This window comes from Lepus europaeus, chromosome 1 (genome assembly GCF_033115175.1).
Source record: "Lepus europaeus isolate LE1 chromosome 1, mLepTim1.pri, whole genome shotgun sequence".
Taxonomy (NCBI): domain Eukaryota; kingdom Metazoa; phylum Chordata; class Mammalia; order Lagomorpha; family Leporidae; genus Lepus; species Lepus europaeus.
This window is the reverse complement of record NC_084827.1, coordinates 162,529,150-162,548,298: the sequence shown is the minus strand read 5'-3', so window position 1 is coordinate 162,548,298 and position 19,149 is coordinate 162,529,150. Positions and strand designations below refer to the sequence as shown.

General features: G+C 59.8%; 1 protein-coding gene across 6 annotated transcripts in view; it reads left to right on the top strand.

The window, feature by feature from the left end:
• Nucleotides 1-19,149, top strand: part of TNS1 (tensin 1) — a 191,253-nt gene that overhangs the window by 13,020 nt on the left and 159,084 nt on the right. For 5 of the 6 annotated variants that reach the window (XM_062191499.1, XM_062191517.1, XM_062191480.1 and 2 more), the window contains exons 2-3: nt 4,967-5,081; nt 14,912-14,949. Coding sequence is in view for 1 of the 6 variants with exons in the window: in XM_062191509.1 (XP_062047493.1) it covers nt 4,967-5,081; nt 14,912-14,949 (153 nt within the window). In the remaining 5 variants the exon portion in view is untranslated. Of the gene's footprint in view, nt 1-363; nt 433-4,966; nt 5,082-14,911; nt 14,950-19,149 lie in introns of those variants that run through there. The other variant, XM_062191554.1, reaches the window with a different exon arrangement.

The window sequence follows — 19,149 nt, the reverse complement described above, 5'->3', positions numbered from 1 at the left end:
CAGGATTGAATGCAACCATCAAGGAGGCCCAGAAACTGGACAAGCCGTGAGGCAGGAGAGCTGTGGGGCAGGGAGGGGCTGAGACTGGCAGGTGCACGGGTGCCGAGCCAGGCTGCTTCCCCGCTGGCTTGAGGGAAGCAGCTTTATCCTGCACACTCGGGGAGCCATGGGTGCCCTTTGGGGTGCGGGCGTGTCCTGGACCCCACAGAGCTGTGGCTGGGTCTCCAGGAGGCTGTTGCAACAGCCCCAGTAGAGCAGAAGCCATGGGACTGACATGCAGGGGGGGATGATTCACCGGAGAGAGTGAGGAGGCAGCATGCACAGGACCTGGAAGTGCCGGGGGCGGTGGGGGCGTGGCTTGAGTTTTCCACTCTGGGCGACCAAGAACACAGGAAGGCTGTAGACTGTGGGCTGGCGGGAGAGGAGCCTGTGGTACGTGATGGTGAGGTGGGGTGGGGGCAGCTTGGCTCTGAAGGGCCTGTGGGGACCCCAGAAACCAGCCTGCAGCTCCACTGGGGATCCACGGCTTCCCTGAAGAAGTGACGTCCAGCACCTGCTGGCCTCCCAGCCGGAGGTGACGGATGTTGAGGAGTGGGTGGCCGGGAGGCGGGGGGGAGGGTGGCTCTGGCCGGCCCGGGCTGTCCTAGGCCCTTTCCCGGCCGTGTCGCTCCCTGGCTGTTGGACTTCTGGCCTCTCCCCTCTTCACCCAGGGCCAGGTCTGGTTGACCACAGGGAGCCTTGTGAGGGGTGGGAAGGGAGGGGGGGCAGAGCTGGGGAGGAGTTTGGCAGCTAGGGGGTCCTCGGGGCTGTCGCCTCCTCTCCTCTCCGCTGCCACATTGCTGCTCTGCCCCCGCGGGGCAGGGAGGGGCCAGCAAGCAGCCTTTCCCACCCCACGGCCAAGTCCTCTTGCCAAGGCTGTCCCGAGCCAGATGTGCCGCACCCTCTGGCTGGGCCGCCTTGGCAGGAGGCGCAGCTGCACAGAGCCAGGGGAGGGCCCGGAGTGCCCCTGCTGCTGGGTGGGCTTGTCACAGGGCTAGGACCCTGGCGTCGGGGGAAGAATGACCTCTGGGCAGGGATCCCTTCCCTTATTCTGGGGGCTGCAGACACCAGGCAGCTCCTGGCTGTGGCCAGGCCGCCTCTGTCCCTGTGTCCTGCCAGCAAGGGAAAGGCAGAGCCTGGGGCTGCCTGCTGCTTGTCAGGGAAGCCGTTAACCTTCAGGGGCCCTTGGCAGGTCCTGGGGCTCACTTCCCTCCCCCACGTGCACCTGCGGAGCAGCCCCCGGGAGTGGGGCTGACATCTTGCTTTGTTATTTTTTTCCCCTTGGCTCAGATTTTAGATTGTTGAGAGGTCTTGCCCACTGGGGCTGGTTCCGCCACCTGGTGGCGTCTGTCCACTGGTTTTTGTTTTTTTGCTGAAGTACCTTCCCACGTGGCGTCTCTGGTCTGTTATAGTGGTGGCCCCTGCAGACACTTGAAAATAGGAGCCCAATGCACCCTGCGCCCTGGACTTCCTCTGTCGTCCTTGGGGACAGTCAAACCTACGGGGTGACACACGCTTCGCAGCAGGCCAAGCCTGGCCAGCAGTGCTGGTGTCCTGCCTCCCTGCAGCTGGCGGGGGGTAGGGGGTGGGGGGGGGGGTGGGGGGGAAGGAGAGGGGAGGTGGTGGGGAGAGGCAGGCGGCAGGCTGGTGGAGGGCGCTGGGGTAGGATGAGGATAGTTCACTTTAAGGTTTCCTGGCTGTGTCCCCAGGGCAGCCCTGAGCTGAACTCCAAGCTCCCTCCTCTCTCCTCCTCAGCCTGAGCTGCTGGGCTGGGCCCTGCCCTGATATGCCCAAGCCAGAGGTGGGTGGGAAGGCTGCCAGCCAGGGCCAGAGGTGAGGACAAGAGGGCAGGTGTGACCGCAGAACGGAGGGGACTTATCAGCCCTTCCAATGGGATTGGGGCCCAGCGCTGGGCAGTCTCCCAATGCCTTCTATCCACCCCCAGCTGATTGCCCAGAACTCTGCTCTCAGGGACATCAGGAGCCCGGGGCTGGACTACTGGGTTTTCCCATAAGAGCCACCAGGGGGCGCTGCTGTGCTCCTGACCGTCTCCTGGCCTTGTGCAGGTTCTCTGCTCTCTGCCTCGCTCCCTCTCCTCTGGGCTTTTCTATCTGCCCCACCCCACCTTCTCTGTTTTGTGGACTTTGAAATGACGTCTGACTTCAGAAAGGTTGAAAGCACAACCAAAGGGCTTCTCATTTTCTCCCAATGGTTTGAGCGTAAGTTGTTGCCCCGACACCCCCGCTAACTTCACAAGGGCTTCCGCTACCTCAGCCGGCACAGCCATCAAACCTGCTGCTGCCCACTGAGCCTCACAGGCATCCCAAAGGCTCAGAGACAGCCGCTGCGTCCGCCAGCCTAGCTTTTAGTCTTGGTCGTGCTGGCGGGCTCTGGTTTATCCTGACCTTCATGAGGTGTCTGGGGCCAGGGCCCCCGCTCCCAGCACAGCCGCCACTCACTCCAGTACCCGTGGCCATGTGACCCTTGATAGGAGTGAGTCTGCCAGGAACAGTGACTTTGGGTTCTGTGAGTATGACACGGGGAGGTGCTTTGAGGCGGTGTGAGTATCTCATTCCTCATCAAACTTTTGATGGATTAGGTTACTTTTTTTTTTTTTTTTAGATTTGTTTATTTTATTTGAAAGGCAGAATTACAGAGAGGCAGAGGCAGAGAGAGAGAGAGAGAGAGAGATCTTCCATCTACTGATTCGCTCCCCAAATGGTCACAACTGCTGGAATTGAGTCAATTCGAAGTCTCCCATGCAGGTGCAGGGGTCCAAGCAGCTGGGCCATCTTCTGCTGCTTTCTCAGGCCATAGCAGAGAGTGGGATCAGAGAGCTGGAGCAGCCAGCACTTGAACCAGTGCCCATACGGGATGCCAGCGGCTTTACCTGATACATCAGAGTGTCGGGCCCTTTCTGCACTTTCTTTCCCCCAACCCCCCAGTCCCCCTCTGCCTCTCTGGTATTTCTCTGCCTTTCTCTCTCTGTCCTCCTCTGCCCTCCTGTCTCTGCCTCTGTTCCACGCATCTGTTTTCCCTCTCTGTTTCTGTCTGGGGGGACTGTGGCCCCTGCCACTCTGCTCCCAGTCAGCCCCCCCTCGGAGCCAGGAGGCCCTGGAGCAGGTGCACAGAGGGAGACTTGGGAGGGTGGAGTCCCCTTTCCCAGCCCTGCGGCATCTGTGATGTGCCCATGTGTGTATGTAAGAGGAGAGTCAGGACCACCTGTGCCTGGGAGGTGGGGAAGAGGGGGCCACTGGTTCTGGATCCTGCAGGTTCTGGGCCCTCAGCCAGGGTGGGAGCTGAATCCGGGCAGACAGCAGGGTGAGTGCCCGGGCAGGGAGTTGTAGCTTCCCCAGGGGAGAGTCCTCTGTACAGGGGAGCCGCCCCAGCAGGTGCCCCACTGTGCCAACAGTGTCTGCACAGGTCTTTGTGTGACTTAGTGTGTGTGTTGTGTGTGGTTATGGAGGACGGACCATCGGAGCTGGAAGGGGGTGGTGCTGTCTGGATGGGAAACTGTGGTAGGGGTGGGGTGGTGCCTGGCGCAGAGACTCCTACCAGCCAGACGCAGAGGTCAGCGTGGCTGGCAGCCTGCCCAGCTTCTCAGGACACTGATTTCTGTTGAGCACCTGGTTTAAGTCCTGGCTGCTCTGTTTCCAGGCCAGCTTCCTGCGCATGTGCACCCTGGGAGGCAGCAGGTGACGGCTCAAGTCCTTGGGTCCCTGCCACCCATGTGGGAGACCTGGATGGATTTCCGGGCTCCTGGGTTTGTTCTGACCCAGCTCTGGCTGTTGCAGGCATTTGGAGGAGTGACCCAGCAGATAGAATCCCTCTCTTCTTTCTCTTTCTCTCGCTCAAGTAAAAATGAAAACAGGGCCAGTGTTATGGTGCAGTGAGCTAAGCTGCCACCTGTGATGCTGGTATCCCATATTGGAGTGCTGGTTCAAGACCTACTTCCTCCACTTCTGATCTAGCTCCCTGCTATGCACCTGAGAAGGCAGTAGAGGATGGCCAAGTCCTTGGGCTCCTACCACCCATGTGGGAAACCCAAATAAAGATCCAGGCTTCTGGCCTTGGCCTGAACCAGTCCTGGGCATTGTGGTCAGTTGAGGAATGGACCAGTGGATGGAAGATCCGCCCCCCCCCCCCCCCGCTCTACCTTACAAACAAATAGATAAAATCATTAAAAAAATAAAAGCCGGGGCCGGCGCCGTGGCTCACTTGGCTAATCCTCCATCTGCGGTGCCAGCATCCCATATGGGTGCTGAGTTCTAGTCCCAGTTGCTCCTCTTCCAGTCCAGCTGTCTGCTGTGGCCCAGGAATGCAGTGGAGGATGGCTCAAGTGCTTGGGCCCCTGCACCTGCATGGGAGACCAGGAAGAAACATGTGGCTCCTGGCTTTGGATTGGCGCAGCGCCTGCTGTAGTGGCAATTTGGGGAGTGAACCAGTGGAAGGAAGACCTTTCTCTCTGTCTCTCTGTCTCTGTCTCTCTCTCTCATTGTCTATAACTCTGTCAAATAATAAAAAAAAAATGAAAGCCAACAAAGCATTTTTAATAGGACACTAACATTTTTATAATGCAAAGGAGAGAAAGTAAAAATATAGTATTGAGCAACAGCTTTGAAATGAGTGCACTTCGTGGTATGCAGCTCCAGTAGTAATAATAAGATGCGGTTGGGAGCCACAGAGGGGTGTTAGTTCCCCACACTCTGGGGTCTTCACTGTCCTCTTGACCCTGCCCGCTGACCCCAGCAAAGGCTGGGAGTCTGGGCTGAGCCCCTGTCGCCCTCACACCTTCCTCTCTCCCAGAGCCCCTGTTCCTTCCTTGGGTGCGAGAAGGAGCCCCGGTTCTGCTCCACCACCCCAACTGCTGCCCCGGGACACCGGTGGCCTTCGCCCGGGTCTGACCCCTGTGCCTCTCCCCACACAGCCAGAGGACCTGGAGACCCCCAAGACACACCACTTCAAGGTGAAGACCTTCAAGAAGGTGAAGCCCTGTGGCATCTGCCGGCAGGCCATCACGCGGGAGGGCTGCACCTGCAAAGGTGAGCAGTGGGCTGTGGGGGAGGGCGGCTGGCCCAGGCAGGGGTGGTTGGTATAGGGAAGGCGTGGGAAGGCGGGGGGGGGGTGTGGTTTGTGTGTGGCTGGCACGTGGAAGCTGTGTGAAGGGTTTGTGGAGGGTGTGTGGAGGCCACATGGTTGACAGGAGGAGATCATGGGTTGTGGGTAGTGTTGGTGTGTGGAAGGTATGTGTGTGGCATCTGAAAGGGGTGTGTGTGTGGTATGTAGAAGATGTGTAGGATGTAGAAGGCATGTGGGTGGCGTGAGGAAGGCATTCATTGGGTAGTGTGTAGAAGGTGTGTGGAAGTGTGTAGGAGGCATGTGGGTAGCATGTACAGAGTGTGTGGAAAGTGTGTGGGTGGCATGGGGAAGGTGTGTTGGTGATGTGTGGAAAGCGTATGGGTGCTGTGAGTGGCATGTAAAAGCATGTGGAAGGTATGTGGGTGGTGTGTGGAAGGTTCGTGAGTAGCATGTACAAAGTGTAGTAGAAGGGGTGTGGGTGGCGTGTGGAAGGCGTGTGCCTGGCACCTCCAGGGGTGGCAGATCAGGGTGACTTTCGGAGTTCCCGGGTCAGAGTTCAAGGGGACCTGCTGGCTGCTGCGCTCCTGCCTCCTCTTCCTGACTGTTCTGGGTGTGGCCTGGAGCTTGGCTGTCACCATTGTCAGGGAGTCAGGGTCTTGTCCCAGGGCACGCAGTGGAATTGGCAGGAGGCCCTGCCCCCAGTCTGTGCCCATGCCACCCCCCAGCAGGCTGCATCAGCAGACCCCTCCCCCCTTCACTCCTCTTCCCCACCCATTGCAGGGCCGAGGACACCTGCGCCACTGGGCTTCTCAACCACTGCCCCTCCCTCTCCGTTCAGCCTCTGGGGGACTCAGGAGTGCACGTCTGGTTGTGTCCCTTCCCCGTGGAAGCCTTTGGGGACCACACTCCAGCCAAGACAATGCACCCTTCTCTCCCAAGTGGCTGCCAGGCCCAGTGGGGGCCGTCTCTGCCCCTTGTCCCCCACTCTACACTCAAACCAGTCATGCCCTGCAGTCCCAGACCAGGCCAGTGTGCAGGGGCGTGCCTGGTGGGCGGAACTCACTCTCTGGTTCTGTCCACCTGCTGCGCTGTGGGCGGGGCAGGGCATCGGCGCCTGGCTGAGTACCAAGCGCTGCCATGCACCCTCTCATCCAGTGCTCACGGCATCCAGAAGGGTCTGGTGTTGTCCCAGTTCTGCACCCGGGGAAACTGAGGCAGAGAGCGCTCAGTGTCTTGCCAAGGCACACAGCTGGCTGTGGTGGGGTGGGGTTTTCAGGGAGTGTGCTCCAGGCAGTGGGCAAGGCCTTTCTGCTGGGTGCTGGTGGTTTGCAAGTGAGTGAGAGAATGTGTGTATGGAGGGTAGTCCAGGCTAGGCCTGCAGTGGACGGAAGGCAAACATCTGGCCAATTTAGGCCAATGGGAACTTTTGCAGTGCCCAAACCAACCACATGGTGTCACCCTCGTCCCAAGAGGTCCCACTGAGACTTGCTGTTGGCTTAGGGTGGGAGCCTTAGGGTGGCAGAAGAGGAAGTGCTGAGGGTGGGGTTAGGCATTTGTTTGTATAGCAACTCCCTACCCCAGCCTGAGCCCTGAGGCTGCAAGAGTTAGCCTCTGGCTCCCTGCCCCCAGTTCCTGCCCCTCACCCCAGGGACCCCCAGTGCTGCTGTGATAGGAGGCAGCCTGAGGATGGACCCTCACTGGGTGACCTGGGTGCCTCTGGCTGTAGTCTCCCTTGGCTCCCGTATTCTGTGGCCTGAGGGCTCAGGTGGATCAGGGGGCCCTATGTGAGTGGCAGGCTCCTAGGAGAGCCTAGATGGCCCCAGTTTCACCCGGATCCCAACCTGGCCCAGCCAGTGAGAACCAGAGGGGAGAGTGGGTGGCCAGGCTGGTTTGGCAGCTCTGGCTGCACGCACAAGTGGAGGGCGGGGAGTTGGTTGGAGAGGTAAGAAAAGTCAGGGCTATACTCCAAAGATACCACCAGGTGTCAGGATTGGGCCATGGAAGGCTCAGAGGCGAGGCCCAATGAGGGAGAAGGGAAGATTCTGACGCACCCTAAGCAGAAGGCTTAGGGCAGGGCTGGGGGCCACTGGGTTCACTTGTGGGAGATGCAGGAGTGGACTAACTTTCTGTGCTTTGGGACAAGGAGGCCATGAAGTGACTAGACCTCCTCATCCATCTGTCCATCCGTCCATCCATCCATGCAGTCCTTCCATCCCATCGATCCATCTCTCCACCACCCATACATGCAAGCCATCCCATCGATCCATCTGTCCATACATCCACCCACCCATAGATGCAATCCATCCCATCCCCTCCCACTCATGCAATATTCACCCAACAGCCATCATCCCTCCCTCCATCTCTCCATGCAATACATACCTACTGTCATCCCATTCAATCCATTCATTCATTCACTCACCCCATCCTTCCTTCTTCCCTCCCTCCATATAACCATCACGTCCATTCATCCCATCCAGTCCCTTCCTCCCATACCCATCCATTCCACCCATCCACCCATCTGTCCCAACCGTAGTCAACAGACATGGTTGGATAGCTTGTTTTCTGCTGAGGGGCAAGGGTGGATGAAACTGCAGCCTGTGTTCTACTCACTGGCTCCTCTTCATCTCTGGGTCTTGGTCCCCACATAGCAGGCCTGCACGCTGGAGGGTGCAGTGGGCAGCCTGCAGTACCAAGGCCCTGGGTCACAGTCTCCGCAGGACTTGCAACATGGAGGGAGCTTGTGCAGTGGGCGGGGCGGGGAGGACACTTGGAGAGCCTGGGACGCGTGGCAGCCCAGCCCTGTCGTCGCATCTTTCTTCTGTCCCCTCCCGCCCATCCTGCATTTCACCTCTAGTGTCACAGGGCTGCAGTGGGAGGGGAGGGAGATCGGGAACCCAGGCCTAGTCCTGGCCTCGCAAAGAGGAAAGGAGGCAGACCTGGAGCTAAGGAGGCACGATATGTGCAGGTGCAGCAGGAGTGCAGGTGAGGGCTTCCGGCAGGCCCTGGTGAGTCGTTGGCTCCTCTCAGCCTGCTGCCTGTCAGGTAGGATGGGTTAACGTGAGGCTGAGGCTCCGCATGTGACTGTAAGGTGGGTGCTGAGGTTAGGACCAGGGCTCCCTTTGAAGTTCAGAGATGGGTGTGACAGCCGAAGGAGAAGGGGCACCGGACCTTGGTCAGTGGCCCGGGGTCTCTTTGTGGCCACTCCTATTTTGTGTGACCCTGGGCGGTCACTCACGGCTTGGGTTTCAGTTTCCCTATTGGTAGGTGGGGGTGGGGCACAAGTGCTCCCCGAGGTGCAGGCAGTGCGAGGACCTGGTGGCTGTGAAGCCTGGGCCCCTCCGCCGGTGGGGGCTGCCACTTCACCTCTTCCATGCACCCGTGCACCCACCTGACACTTGTGAGCCGAGCTGTTGTCTGCGCCGGATGCTGTGCCGAGTCCTGGTGCCCAGAGCCAGCCCCAGACCTGGACAGACACACAGTCAGTCAATTGTGGGACATGGTGGCAAGGCTGACACAGAGGGGTTTGGGAAAGGCTCTCTCTGACTCTGCAGAGATTGCCTTGTTCATGTTAGCAAGGAGGGCGTGTGCAGACCGGGTCTTGAAGGATGTGTAAGAGCTCCTCAGGCCGGGGGAGTCCCATGAGCACTTGGGGCCCTAGAGGGAGGCCTGGTGGACTCTGAGCTTTGCCCAAGGGCCCTGGCCTCCCAGTAGGATGAAATCCCAGAGAAGAATCCAGAATGCCAGCTCAGGAGCCGCGGGCTGCCATCTGGGCCTGGCCTGAGCTCCAGACTTGGGCCACTTCCTTGTCCATTGCCTCTGGCCCTCCTACAATGGGGGGAGTGGTCACTTGCGGTTTCTGTAGGGCAGGATGCCTCTGGGAAGACAATGCAGCCTGCAACGGGACGAGCCTTCCCAGAAACCCTCACTGCCTGGGTTTGGGGGACACTTGTTCCAGAGACCTCTTTCCCCCATCACCTCCCGGGGCCCCTAGCTTCTGCTCTGTTGTCTAAGTTCCTCCTCGGGCCATCGGAGGCAGTGCGTAGGATGGAAGACTCTGGGTTCCTGGCCCTGGCTTGCCACTGTCTGACTGTGTGGCCAGGGTGAGACCCTCTGGGCCTGACTGTGCCATTCCTCTAGATGATCAGGCGCTCTGAGCCATACCTGAAGGAGCAGGAAGATTCTTGGGTGTGTCCTAGGGGCCAAGAGGGCAGGACAGAGGTGAAATCCGAGGGAAGGCTCAGGGATCACAGGTCTGCAACTCCTGCCCATTTGCACAGGAACAAGCCTGGGTTTTGGAGTTAATGTCAGGGTAGCCTTGCACCTGGCTGAGGTGGCCTGGGCTCACGCCTCAGCTCTGCTGCTTACGAGCGAGAACTTGGGTGGATTGGTCACCTCTCCTGTGTGTGTGTGTGTGTGTTTAAAGATTTGATTTGTTCTTTTGAAAGGCAGAGCTGCAGAAAGAGAGAGAGAGGCGGAGAGAGCTTCCATCCACTGGCTCAGCTGAGCCAGGCTGAAGCCAGGAGCCAGGAGCTTCGTGTTTGGCAGGGGCCTAAATACCTGGGCCATCCTCCGCTGCTTTCCCAGGTGCATCAGCGGGGAGCTGGATCAGAAGTGGAGCAGCAGCCGGGACATGAAGTGGCGCCCATGTGGGATGTCAGCATGACAAGGAGCAACTTTACCCACTATACCACAGTGCCGGCCCCTGCTTTACCGAAGCCTAAATTTTCTCACCTTTAAATGAGACAAACATAGGGGCGACGTTTTGGCGTAGAAGGTTGAGCCTCTGCCTGCAATGCCAGCATCCCATATGCGTGCAAGTTTGAGTCTTGGCTGCTTCACTTCTGATCCTGCTTCCTGCTAGTGCCTGGGAAAGCAATAGAAAATGGCTCAAGTGCTTGGGCCCCCGCACCTATGTGGGAGATCCAGATGAAACTCCTGGCTCCAGGCTTCAGCCTGGCCATGGTGATGAGCAGGGCAGGGTGAGGGCTGAGGGACCCAGGGAGCAGGTGGGCAGCTGGGGCTGTCACTTCTTCCCTGGCCAGGGTAGGAGCTGAGGCCAGGCCAGGCGTGCCAGTGGTTATCGCTGGGGTCAGGTGCACGCTGAGGCTATGTGCTCATTTTCCGACCCAAGTCCAGGAGGAAAAGGCCATTTAGATCCCAACAATGTCGGCTTCCTGTGTTCCCGAGAGGCAGGAAGCCCCCCCAGGCCAGAGCACCGGCAGCCCAGCTGAGGCGGGAGCCAGGGCCAAGGACTGGGCTTGCAGTGCAGTGCGTTGCTGGCCCCCTGGCAGGTAAACTAAGGCCCCTCCTCACTTTGGGGTGGCACTGTGGTGGAGACAGGCCCCAGCACGCAGGTTCCCTGGGAGCTGGGAGGCCCCCGCCCGCTCAGCTGATCCTGAGATGTGTCAATCAGGAGGACTCAGGGTCTGAGAGATGTCAACGGCAGGGAGGCTGGGGCTGCCCAGCGCAGGGAGAAATGATGCCCAGGCCGGGCTGCCAACCACAGGCCGCGCTCTGCCCTGGTAGCATCTGGCGCACTCAGGTTAGAGCCCAGCGTCCCCCGCCCTGTCTCGGGGAGGGGGGAGGCAGGAAGAGGTGGGCGGCGACTCTGATGGGCAGTGTCTTGGTCTGTAGGGGCTGCTGTAAGAAAATAGCAAGGCCTGGGCAGTTTAGACAACAGGATCTTCCTGCTCACGGCTCCAGAGGCTGGAGGTCCAAGGGCCGGGTGCCAGCAGATCTGGAGGCTGCTGGAACCCCGGTCCCTGCTCCCGTGGTGGCGCCTTGCTGCCGTGGTCCCTGATGGAGAGGGACTCTGAGTTTGTACCTGGGGCACTCCCTCTTCCATCCGTGAGGGTGGAGCCCCCCCCCCCCCCCCCCCCCGCCCCGAGCCCCTGCTGAAGCCCCACCTCAAACTCACACCATCGTCCTGGGTCTTGGGGTTTGGGCAGGACGTGGGTAGGCAAAGCGCGGCAGCGGGCTGGCTGGGGTCATGCCCGGGCTCTCTTGGCTGCAGGAGGACCTAGAGGCCTGGTGTTCCAGGGGTCGCAGATGCAAGGGGTGAGGGGGGCAGATGAGTTTGGTGGGGACCCCAGCACCGGAGCCATCTGGAGAGAGCATCTCTGTCCAATGCCCTTCCACGAGGAAAAGAGGATGTGAATGAAGGCAATGGTGTGGGCCCGGCTCAGCTCTCAGAGCAGGGGCCAGGGCCCCAGAGAGACAGGTGGTGGCTAGCTTCAGGCCACACAGCTGTGTGACAGTGGTCGGGACTCGAACCCAGCTCTCCTGCCCAGGAGACACCATGACAACAAAGGCAATGGGGATCCTGCTGATAGCAGCCAACCCTTAAAAAGAGCCAAGTAACAAAACACTTACTTCTCCTGACACCCCTGTGAGACCCATTACCACCCCATTATACAGATGAGGAAATAGAGGCTCGGAGGAGTTAAACAGCTGGCCCAGATCGCACAGCGAGTGCACGAGCTCTCTTGGAACTGCAAGCCAGGCCACACGCAGCCAGGTGGTGAGTGGGGAGGTGAATGGCCAAACCAGTGGTGCACGAGTGGAGGCTCAATCAACTCCCTTCCCCCCGCACCCCTGCCCGTACCAGGCCCGATCACTGCTGGGGTTGGCATCGCAGCAGGGGCTGGAGCTGAAGAGCGGGCCTCACCCCTCCTTACCTGCGTCTGTTCCGTGACCCTCAGTCTTGGGCACTGAGAGGCGGGAGAGTCCTTCCAAGTTGAAGTTTATTCTGCATTTACTGAGCCCCATCTGTCCGTCTGGTCCCCTCATGTTAGGGGGAGGGACAGGGTGGGACAGGGTGGGAGGCTGCGGCATTGAACTTGAGAATCTTCATTTCTGCTGTTGAGGAGCAGCTGGGAGTCGGGATGGTGGGGGGGGGGGGGAAAGGGGGAAGTACACAACACAGGACAGGGAGCGTGCAGGTTTCTCTCTGGGTGTCTAAAGCCCTAGGGATGCCATCCTGTTGGCTCCACGTGGCCTACTGACCAAGTCCAACATAGCCACTTCCACAAAGGCCCCTCCTCTAAACCCTGACTGCGGGTTGCCTCTCCCGCTTCTTAGTAGCATTTGTTTATGACCCTGGGGTCTAAGCTCCTGCCTGAATTCAGGAGCCAAGTAGCATTCAAACCACAGCAGGAGTGCCTCGAGTTAGACAGGAAGCGCTGTCCCATGGACGGAAGAAGACCTGAGACAGGTGATTTCCAGTGACTAGGGGGCTCCTGGCGAGGCCTCGGCCAGAGGGCTTCCTGGGGGCAGGTGCTCCTGAGGTGTGAAACTGGCCACAGCTGTCCCTCTACTTGTGTTTGGTGTGCCGCCCAGCTTTTGGCTCTCGGGCTGGGGGTGGGGTGGGGGGCTCTTCCCCTGCCTCCAGCTGTACGGCTGCCAGGACACGCACTCTGCTTTTGGCGTGCAGGGAGCCCTCCGCACGCTGCAGCACGCTTGCCCAGTGATCGCTGCACCCGCCTTGCACTTGAGGGCATCTGCGAGTGTGCCCACGGGACAACATGCGGGGCTGTGCCCTGTGTGGTCATGCGGGCCGTGCTCTCCGCCAAGGGAGCTGCCCTGCCAGAGAACTGCCATCAGCCAGTGTTTGGCTTCCCTGAGCCCAGGGCTGCTGTGCCTGGACAAAGGGCACCCTCTGGGCATTCCCCCAAAGACACTGCGCTGGCCCTGCTGTGTATGCGTGAGGCTGGTCTGTCCAGAAGGTGCACTGCCCGCTAATTTGCTCAAAGATGCTGTATTGGTCCATGAGCCTGAAGCCGATCCTGCCGTCGCTGCTGGGATACGGAGAGAATGAGACAGGCCTGTGCCCTCCCATGTGACACAGTGTTCACAGGAAGTGAACTGCGCCAGCATGGAAATAAGAGGGAGGAGGACCTGGTGTAATTTGGGTGGGTCAGGGACAGCCTCTTTCAGTAGTTGCTTTCAGTAAATTCCAGAAGGATAAGAGGAATTCCACCTGGGGGACAATGGAATGTTCCAGGCAGTGGAAGCAGCAAGTGCAAAGGACCTGGGGTAGGAAAGTACCTCCTGGGTACTGCCAGGGTGTGGTGTGCGCTGGGAGAAGATGGAGTCATGGCTGCCCCTGTGCCCCTGGTGTCCAGATGGGGAGGGAAGGCCCAGCATGGACATTTAGGGATGCCTTTGAATATGTAGTGTGTGCTGGTGGGGTCGGGGGGTTAAGGCTGAGAGTAGGGTGGGGATAATAAATGGGGCACAGATAAACTCCAGGGGAGATCTGCAGTCAGGTTCAAGTTGGCAAATGTTTATTAAACCTCTGCTGTATATCAGGCACTGAGAGGAGTCAGGGGGAGAGAGGATAAGCTATCTCCCGCAAGGGAAGGCCCCTCAAATCGGAGACAGTGGCCCAGGAAGGCCTTCCAAGCTCAGGCCACATGCACATTCCACGGCCGGGCCCGGGAGGCCGCTGGGGCCAGGGCAGGAACACCTGCTGGAAGGGGAGTGGGAGGAGCAGAGGACTGGATGGACAGCTAAGACTTGGGTTTGTCCTGGTGTGGCCAGGGCTGGAGAAGGCTCAGGGCTGGGCTGGGCGGCTGCTGGGGTCAGCAGAGCCTTGCTCAGCACCGGCTGAACCACGGGACTGAGTCCTGAAGGAAGAAGGTCCCAGGCTGAGGTCAGAGGTCACTGCCCCAGGTTGCCTCCCAGCCCCGGCCCCTCCCCTCTCCTGACCTGCAGAACCCCAGGCAAACCAGAAGCCTGGTTGTGGGGAACCCTGGAGCCTCCCCGGCTTCTCTGTGCTTGGTCTGTGTCTCAGCCTCCCCCGTGGGATGTGCAGGGTCAGGCTGGGGTGGGTGGGGTACACAGAGAAGAGAGAAGGAAGCAGCTGGCCATGGCCCTGGGCTGTGGCTGCTAAGAACTTGGGGAGAGCGTGGCTGCGCTGCCTTCCCCAGCCCACGTCTCTAACCCTGCACTGGAGGGTCAGCCAGAAGTTCCTGAATGGCTAGCAAGAAGCAAGGTAGTGCAGAAACCAGCTCAGGAAGAGCTCCCTGACCCCACCCGTGGGACAGATTCCTCCGTGGAGTCCTGGGCCCCCTGGGGGGTGGGGCGGCAGGGCCAGGGACATTCCAGGCTTTGGGAACCTGATAGGAAATTTGATTCCAGCTTCTAGTAGTGGGAGGAGGGAGCGAGTCTGTGTGTGTGTGTGCATGCGTGATTCTGTGTGCATGTGTGTGCACGTGTTTCGACTGAGGCACATGAAGTTTGTGTGCAGATCTGAGCTGGGCTGGACGGTGAGGGTAGGTGTCCCCAGCCGTGTGCGTGAGGCTCTGCAAAGCATGCACGAGTGGGAGTGGCTCCGGGCCAGTGTGCACGGGTGTGTGTGTGTGTGTGTGTGAGTGCAAGCTCGCGCATGGGCTCGCTCCTGCACCCTGATTGGGTCTGTGTGTCTGACCGGGTTCGCGGGTGTCTGCCTGCCTGGTGTGTAAGGGGAGAGGCCCCCGGTGCTTGGGCGGGGCTGGCATGGGGCCTGGGTCCCGGCTACTTCTGCCCCTGGCAGGGGTCCAACCGAGGAGCCCGCGCCCTCTCGTCCCCTGCCCCTCCCGCTTTCTCGCGCCCGCAGGGGCTCTGGCTTCGGGGGCCGGGCGCCTCGCAGCCCGCAGGCCCGCAGGCCCAGTCGGCCGCTCCCCGCCCCTCCCTCCGCGTCCCTCCTTCCCTCGGAGCGCGGGTTGCGGGCGCGGTGGGAGGAGATTTCGCCGGAGTTTCCATTTCATAGCTCGCGGCTAAAACTTTCTTTCTGTGTCTCGCCCTCCTGCAGTCTGCAGCTTCTCCTGTCATCGGAAATGCCAGGCCAAGGTAGGGGCGGCGGGCCGGCGGGTGGGCCGGCGCGGGGTCCGGCGGGGCGGCGGGCGCGGGGCGCCGGCGGGGTGGGGGCGGCGCCCGGGTCGTCCCTCCTCCTCCTCTCTTTGTTTATGCAAAGCGCCGGGGCCTGGGAGCGGGCGCGGGTCAAGGTGAAGGCTGGGGCGGGGGTGGGGGGTGGGGGGAGCGGCGGAGGCGGCTGGCGGGATCGGGCTCCAGGGAGGGGTCTTTTGCGTGTCGCCTGCAGTTCTCTAGTGTGTGAGGTGGGGTGCATTTCAGTTACCTCACAGCGGCGGCACAGCCAGCCCTAGCTGACACGGTGGGGCGCCCCTAATAAGGCCCAGGGCCCCCGTAGCTGGAGCAGGGCCGCTGGGGGGGGGGTGGGCTTGGGGACGAGATGGGCTCAGTGTCTGGAACCCTCTGAACCACCTCACATCCCACAGCATTGCCCCGCCCCTCCCTGAGCCTCGGTTTCCCCGTCTGCACTTCCTGGCTGCTCTTGGAGGAAGAGGGGGAAACTGAGGCAAGCAGCCTGGAGCCATGGCTGGGGCCTGGACGCAGGGGAACCAATCAGCTTCTTGGAGTCTGGGGAAGGGCGGGGAGACCCTGGAGGGTGCTGAGTTTGGGAAGGAAATTTTGTGCAGAGACGTGGACTCCGCTCTGCCCGCGGACCTGGCCCTGTGTGTGCGCCACCGTCTCCCACCACTGCCTCTGCACCCTGCTTTTGCCTTTCAGCCTTGAACGTGGAGGAAGGAGGCCAGTGAATGGGAGGAGGGGGAGGGAGGCTGCTTCAGCGTGGAGCAGCCAGGGAGGGCCCTGTACCCCGTGCACCTTGCGCTCTGCTGCTTGTGTGCTGATGGGTGGCCTTGGGAATGCATGCACCCTGTCTCGTCCTCCTGGTTATGGAGAGGAGAAGCCTGCCTCATGAGGTTGATAGGAGATTCAGTGAGATACGGGAATGATGTGCCCATTGCAGGGCCTGGCACACAGTAGGTGCTCAGGAACCCACTGAGCTATCAGCTGGTGGCTCCAGGGCCAGCACTGCTTTGGAGAATGGGTGCTGATGGAGTGGGCAGGTCTGGGCAGGCATCTTGCTTAAGTCACACACACACCTGGCTGGAAGGGCATCTCCCCACCCGTAACTGCTCACCTAGCAGAGGTGCAGGGGGCCCGGCCTGCAGCAGGTGCATCCGTGGGGGAGTTTTTGGCCCTCCTCTTGTCTTGTCCAAGCCTTTCCTTCTGATGGGGAGCCAATTGCTGGTCCTCCCTCCCCGCTCGCTTCATTCAGAGCACAGTTCCCACCTCCAGCCCCAGAGCCTTCCCATTTTCTTGTTCCTCCGCCTCCCTGGGCCAGAGTCTCATTAGTGACAGGGGAACATTGGTGCTGCAGGCCATTTCACGTGCTTGGTCAGATTTTATTCTTTTAGTTCCATGAGAGGGTAAGACAGGCGCCAAAAGGGCACATTGTTTTATAGCCGGGGAGACCGAGGCTCCGGAGGTCCAGAGACTTCCCCAGGAACTCACAGCGGAGTTCCTCACCTACTCGCTGCCCCTGGGCCTTTGCACTTCTCCTGGCTCCACATTGCCTGTTGGCAGACATTTCTCCATCTTCACCTGCCCCTCCTCCTTTTGGCATTCCGTCTCTCAAACTTACTGGCAGCGAAGAGTGTGAGCAGGGGGAATGAGTGGCTCAGAGGGATGTGACGGAAGATGGTGGTGGTGACAGGAGGGTGGGGCGGTGGGAGGTCCCACTCACCTGTGTTGTGGCTCTGAATGCAGCAGGCTGAGCAGTCCCTGCTCTGCCCAGCCAGGGAGCCCACCGGCGTCGGGAGAGGGTGCGCTGGCTGAGCAGTGGCTAGGTAGACAGAAGGGGCTGTGTATAGAGTTTTCCTCTGTAGGAAACGTGACCCACCGGTGGCGTGCGCTCCACCCAGCGGCAAGTCTCTCCCTGCAGCCACAGCTCTTACCACAGCCCTGCCCTTTCCGCCTGCCGGGAACAGCAGCAGGAGCCCCAGGGCACACAGCAGGGCCCTGTACTCGGAGTTTATAACCAGTTCAACTTGGAGGTCATCTCGTCCAGTCTCCGTTTATTCATCAAACAAGTGTTCTTTGAGCCGTTCCAATGTGCCAGCCACTGTTCTAAGGGAATAAGACAGAGAAGGCCTTTGGCCTCATGGGACTCACATGCTAACAGGGGAGAGAGACAATGAACAGGCAGACGGTTCTGCAAGAAATGAGCTGGAGCACCGTGTTAGAGAGCACCCGGCTAGGGTAGCCCGGAACACTGCCTGGGGAAGTGTGGTGGGACCCAAGGGCTGTCACATGGTGATGTGAGCCATGGGAAGTGCAAAGGCCCTGGGGTGGGATGAACTTGTCATGCTTGGAGAGTAGTTAGCACTGGAAAGTTTTTCTTTTCTAAAGATTCATTTATTAATTTGAAAGACAGAGAGAGAGAGAGAGAGAGAGAGAGAGATCTTCCATCGGTTGGTTTACTGCCCAAATGGCTGCAATGATTGGGCCTGGGCCAGGCAGAAGCCAGGAGCTTCTTCTGAGTCTCCCATATGTGGGCGAGGGCCCAAGCACTTGGGCTATCTTCTACCGCTTTCCCAAGTGCATTAGCAGGGAGCTGGATCGGAAGTGGAGCAGCTGGGATGTGAACCAGCACTCATGGGATGCCAGTGTCCCAGGCTGTGACTTAACCTGCTGCTCCACAGTGCTGGCCCCGGCACTGGGAAGTTTTGAGCACTGGACACAAGCTGTGATTTCCACTCTGTCATTCAGCAGGCACAAGAGTGGGAGCAGGCCCTGGGCCGGAGAGGCTGTGAGAGACAGGCTGGTGCCCATGGAAAAGGCAGCGGGAAGGGGCCAGATACGGGATGCACCCGGAGGCAGAGGCGGAGTCTTGCTGATGCATCGATGCTGGGTGTGACAGACAGGCCAGAGGAGCCGGGTGCACGTGGTTCCATTTCCTGAGATGCATGAAGTGTGCGAGAAACTTCAAAGGCTGGGCTTTGCCTGGTCTCCTTTCACAGTTCTCCCACACACGGGGGACTTCTTGCTAATGTCGTCTTCTCCAGTTCAGCCCACTCTGGCCATCTCTCTGCTGGGGACCCTTTTCTCTGCCAAGGGTCATTGGGATTTTTGTAAATCATTCGCAGGCCATACGAAGTTATCAACCTACAAATTAGCCTGCTATATAGATTGAATTTCAACTCTGCCTGCGATTGCCTTGGCAGGGTCAGACCCAATGATTTCATGGCCTGTGGGCTGGACATTCCCCACCCCTGCCTGCGTGGGCAGCTGCTTCTTCATGTCTGGCCATACCACCCTCCAGAGTGTTCTCTCAGCATCCGCTCCCGGCCCTGAGAGGGGGCTGTACTATTTATAGTAGTCATGTGATGTAGCAAATCTCTCTCCCCATCCCGCTGTAGTAGCTTAAAGCGGCGACACACAGTATCTCCTACAGTTTCCGGGGGTCAGGGCCTTGAGTGTGGCTGAGCTGGCTGGTTCCGGCCAGGGTTCAAACACAGGACGCAGTCAAGATGTTGCCAAGGTCTGTGGTCCTTGGAAGGCCTCCCTTGGACTGGAGGATCCTCATCCAAAGTGCCTGGCATTTCGTGCGCCTGGCCCGAGGGGCTGGCTGTTGGCCGCAGTGTGGACCGGGACATTGAGTCTCCTGCCAGCATGGCGGCTGGTTCCCCTGGACGAGTGACTCATCAGAGTGCCAGGGGGCGTTTCTATCCTAGCCTCCTAAGATACACTCTGGGAGTCTCGCCACACCCTACTGGCTACACAGTTGTGCCTGTTCAGTGTCAAGGGAGCCCACGGAGACGAGATGCAGCCATCTTGCTGGCCATTTTGAAGGCCGGCTGCCACAGATGCTGAGACAGAGGGTGGAGTGGACCTGGCTCCTGCGAGGCCAGGGGCGTGGCAGGCAGGGTGGTGATGTTGCCTGCAGATGTGCCTGGGTTTGGGCATCGCTCTGCTGCCTTCCAGCTGTGCGAGCTGGGCTGTAGAGCATGAGTACACGTGGGCACAGGGGAGGCACCTTTCTCCTTTCTTGGAACGACAGGCGACTGTTGGAAAGGAGCCCAGAGAGTCTGCACCCAGCTCTTTGTCACTTGGATCTGCTTGAGAGAAAATGCTGTGTGTGAGGGAGGGGGAGGGGGAGGGGGAGGAGGAGGAGGGGCCTGCATA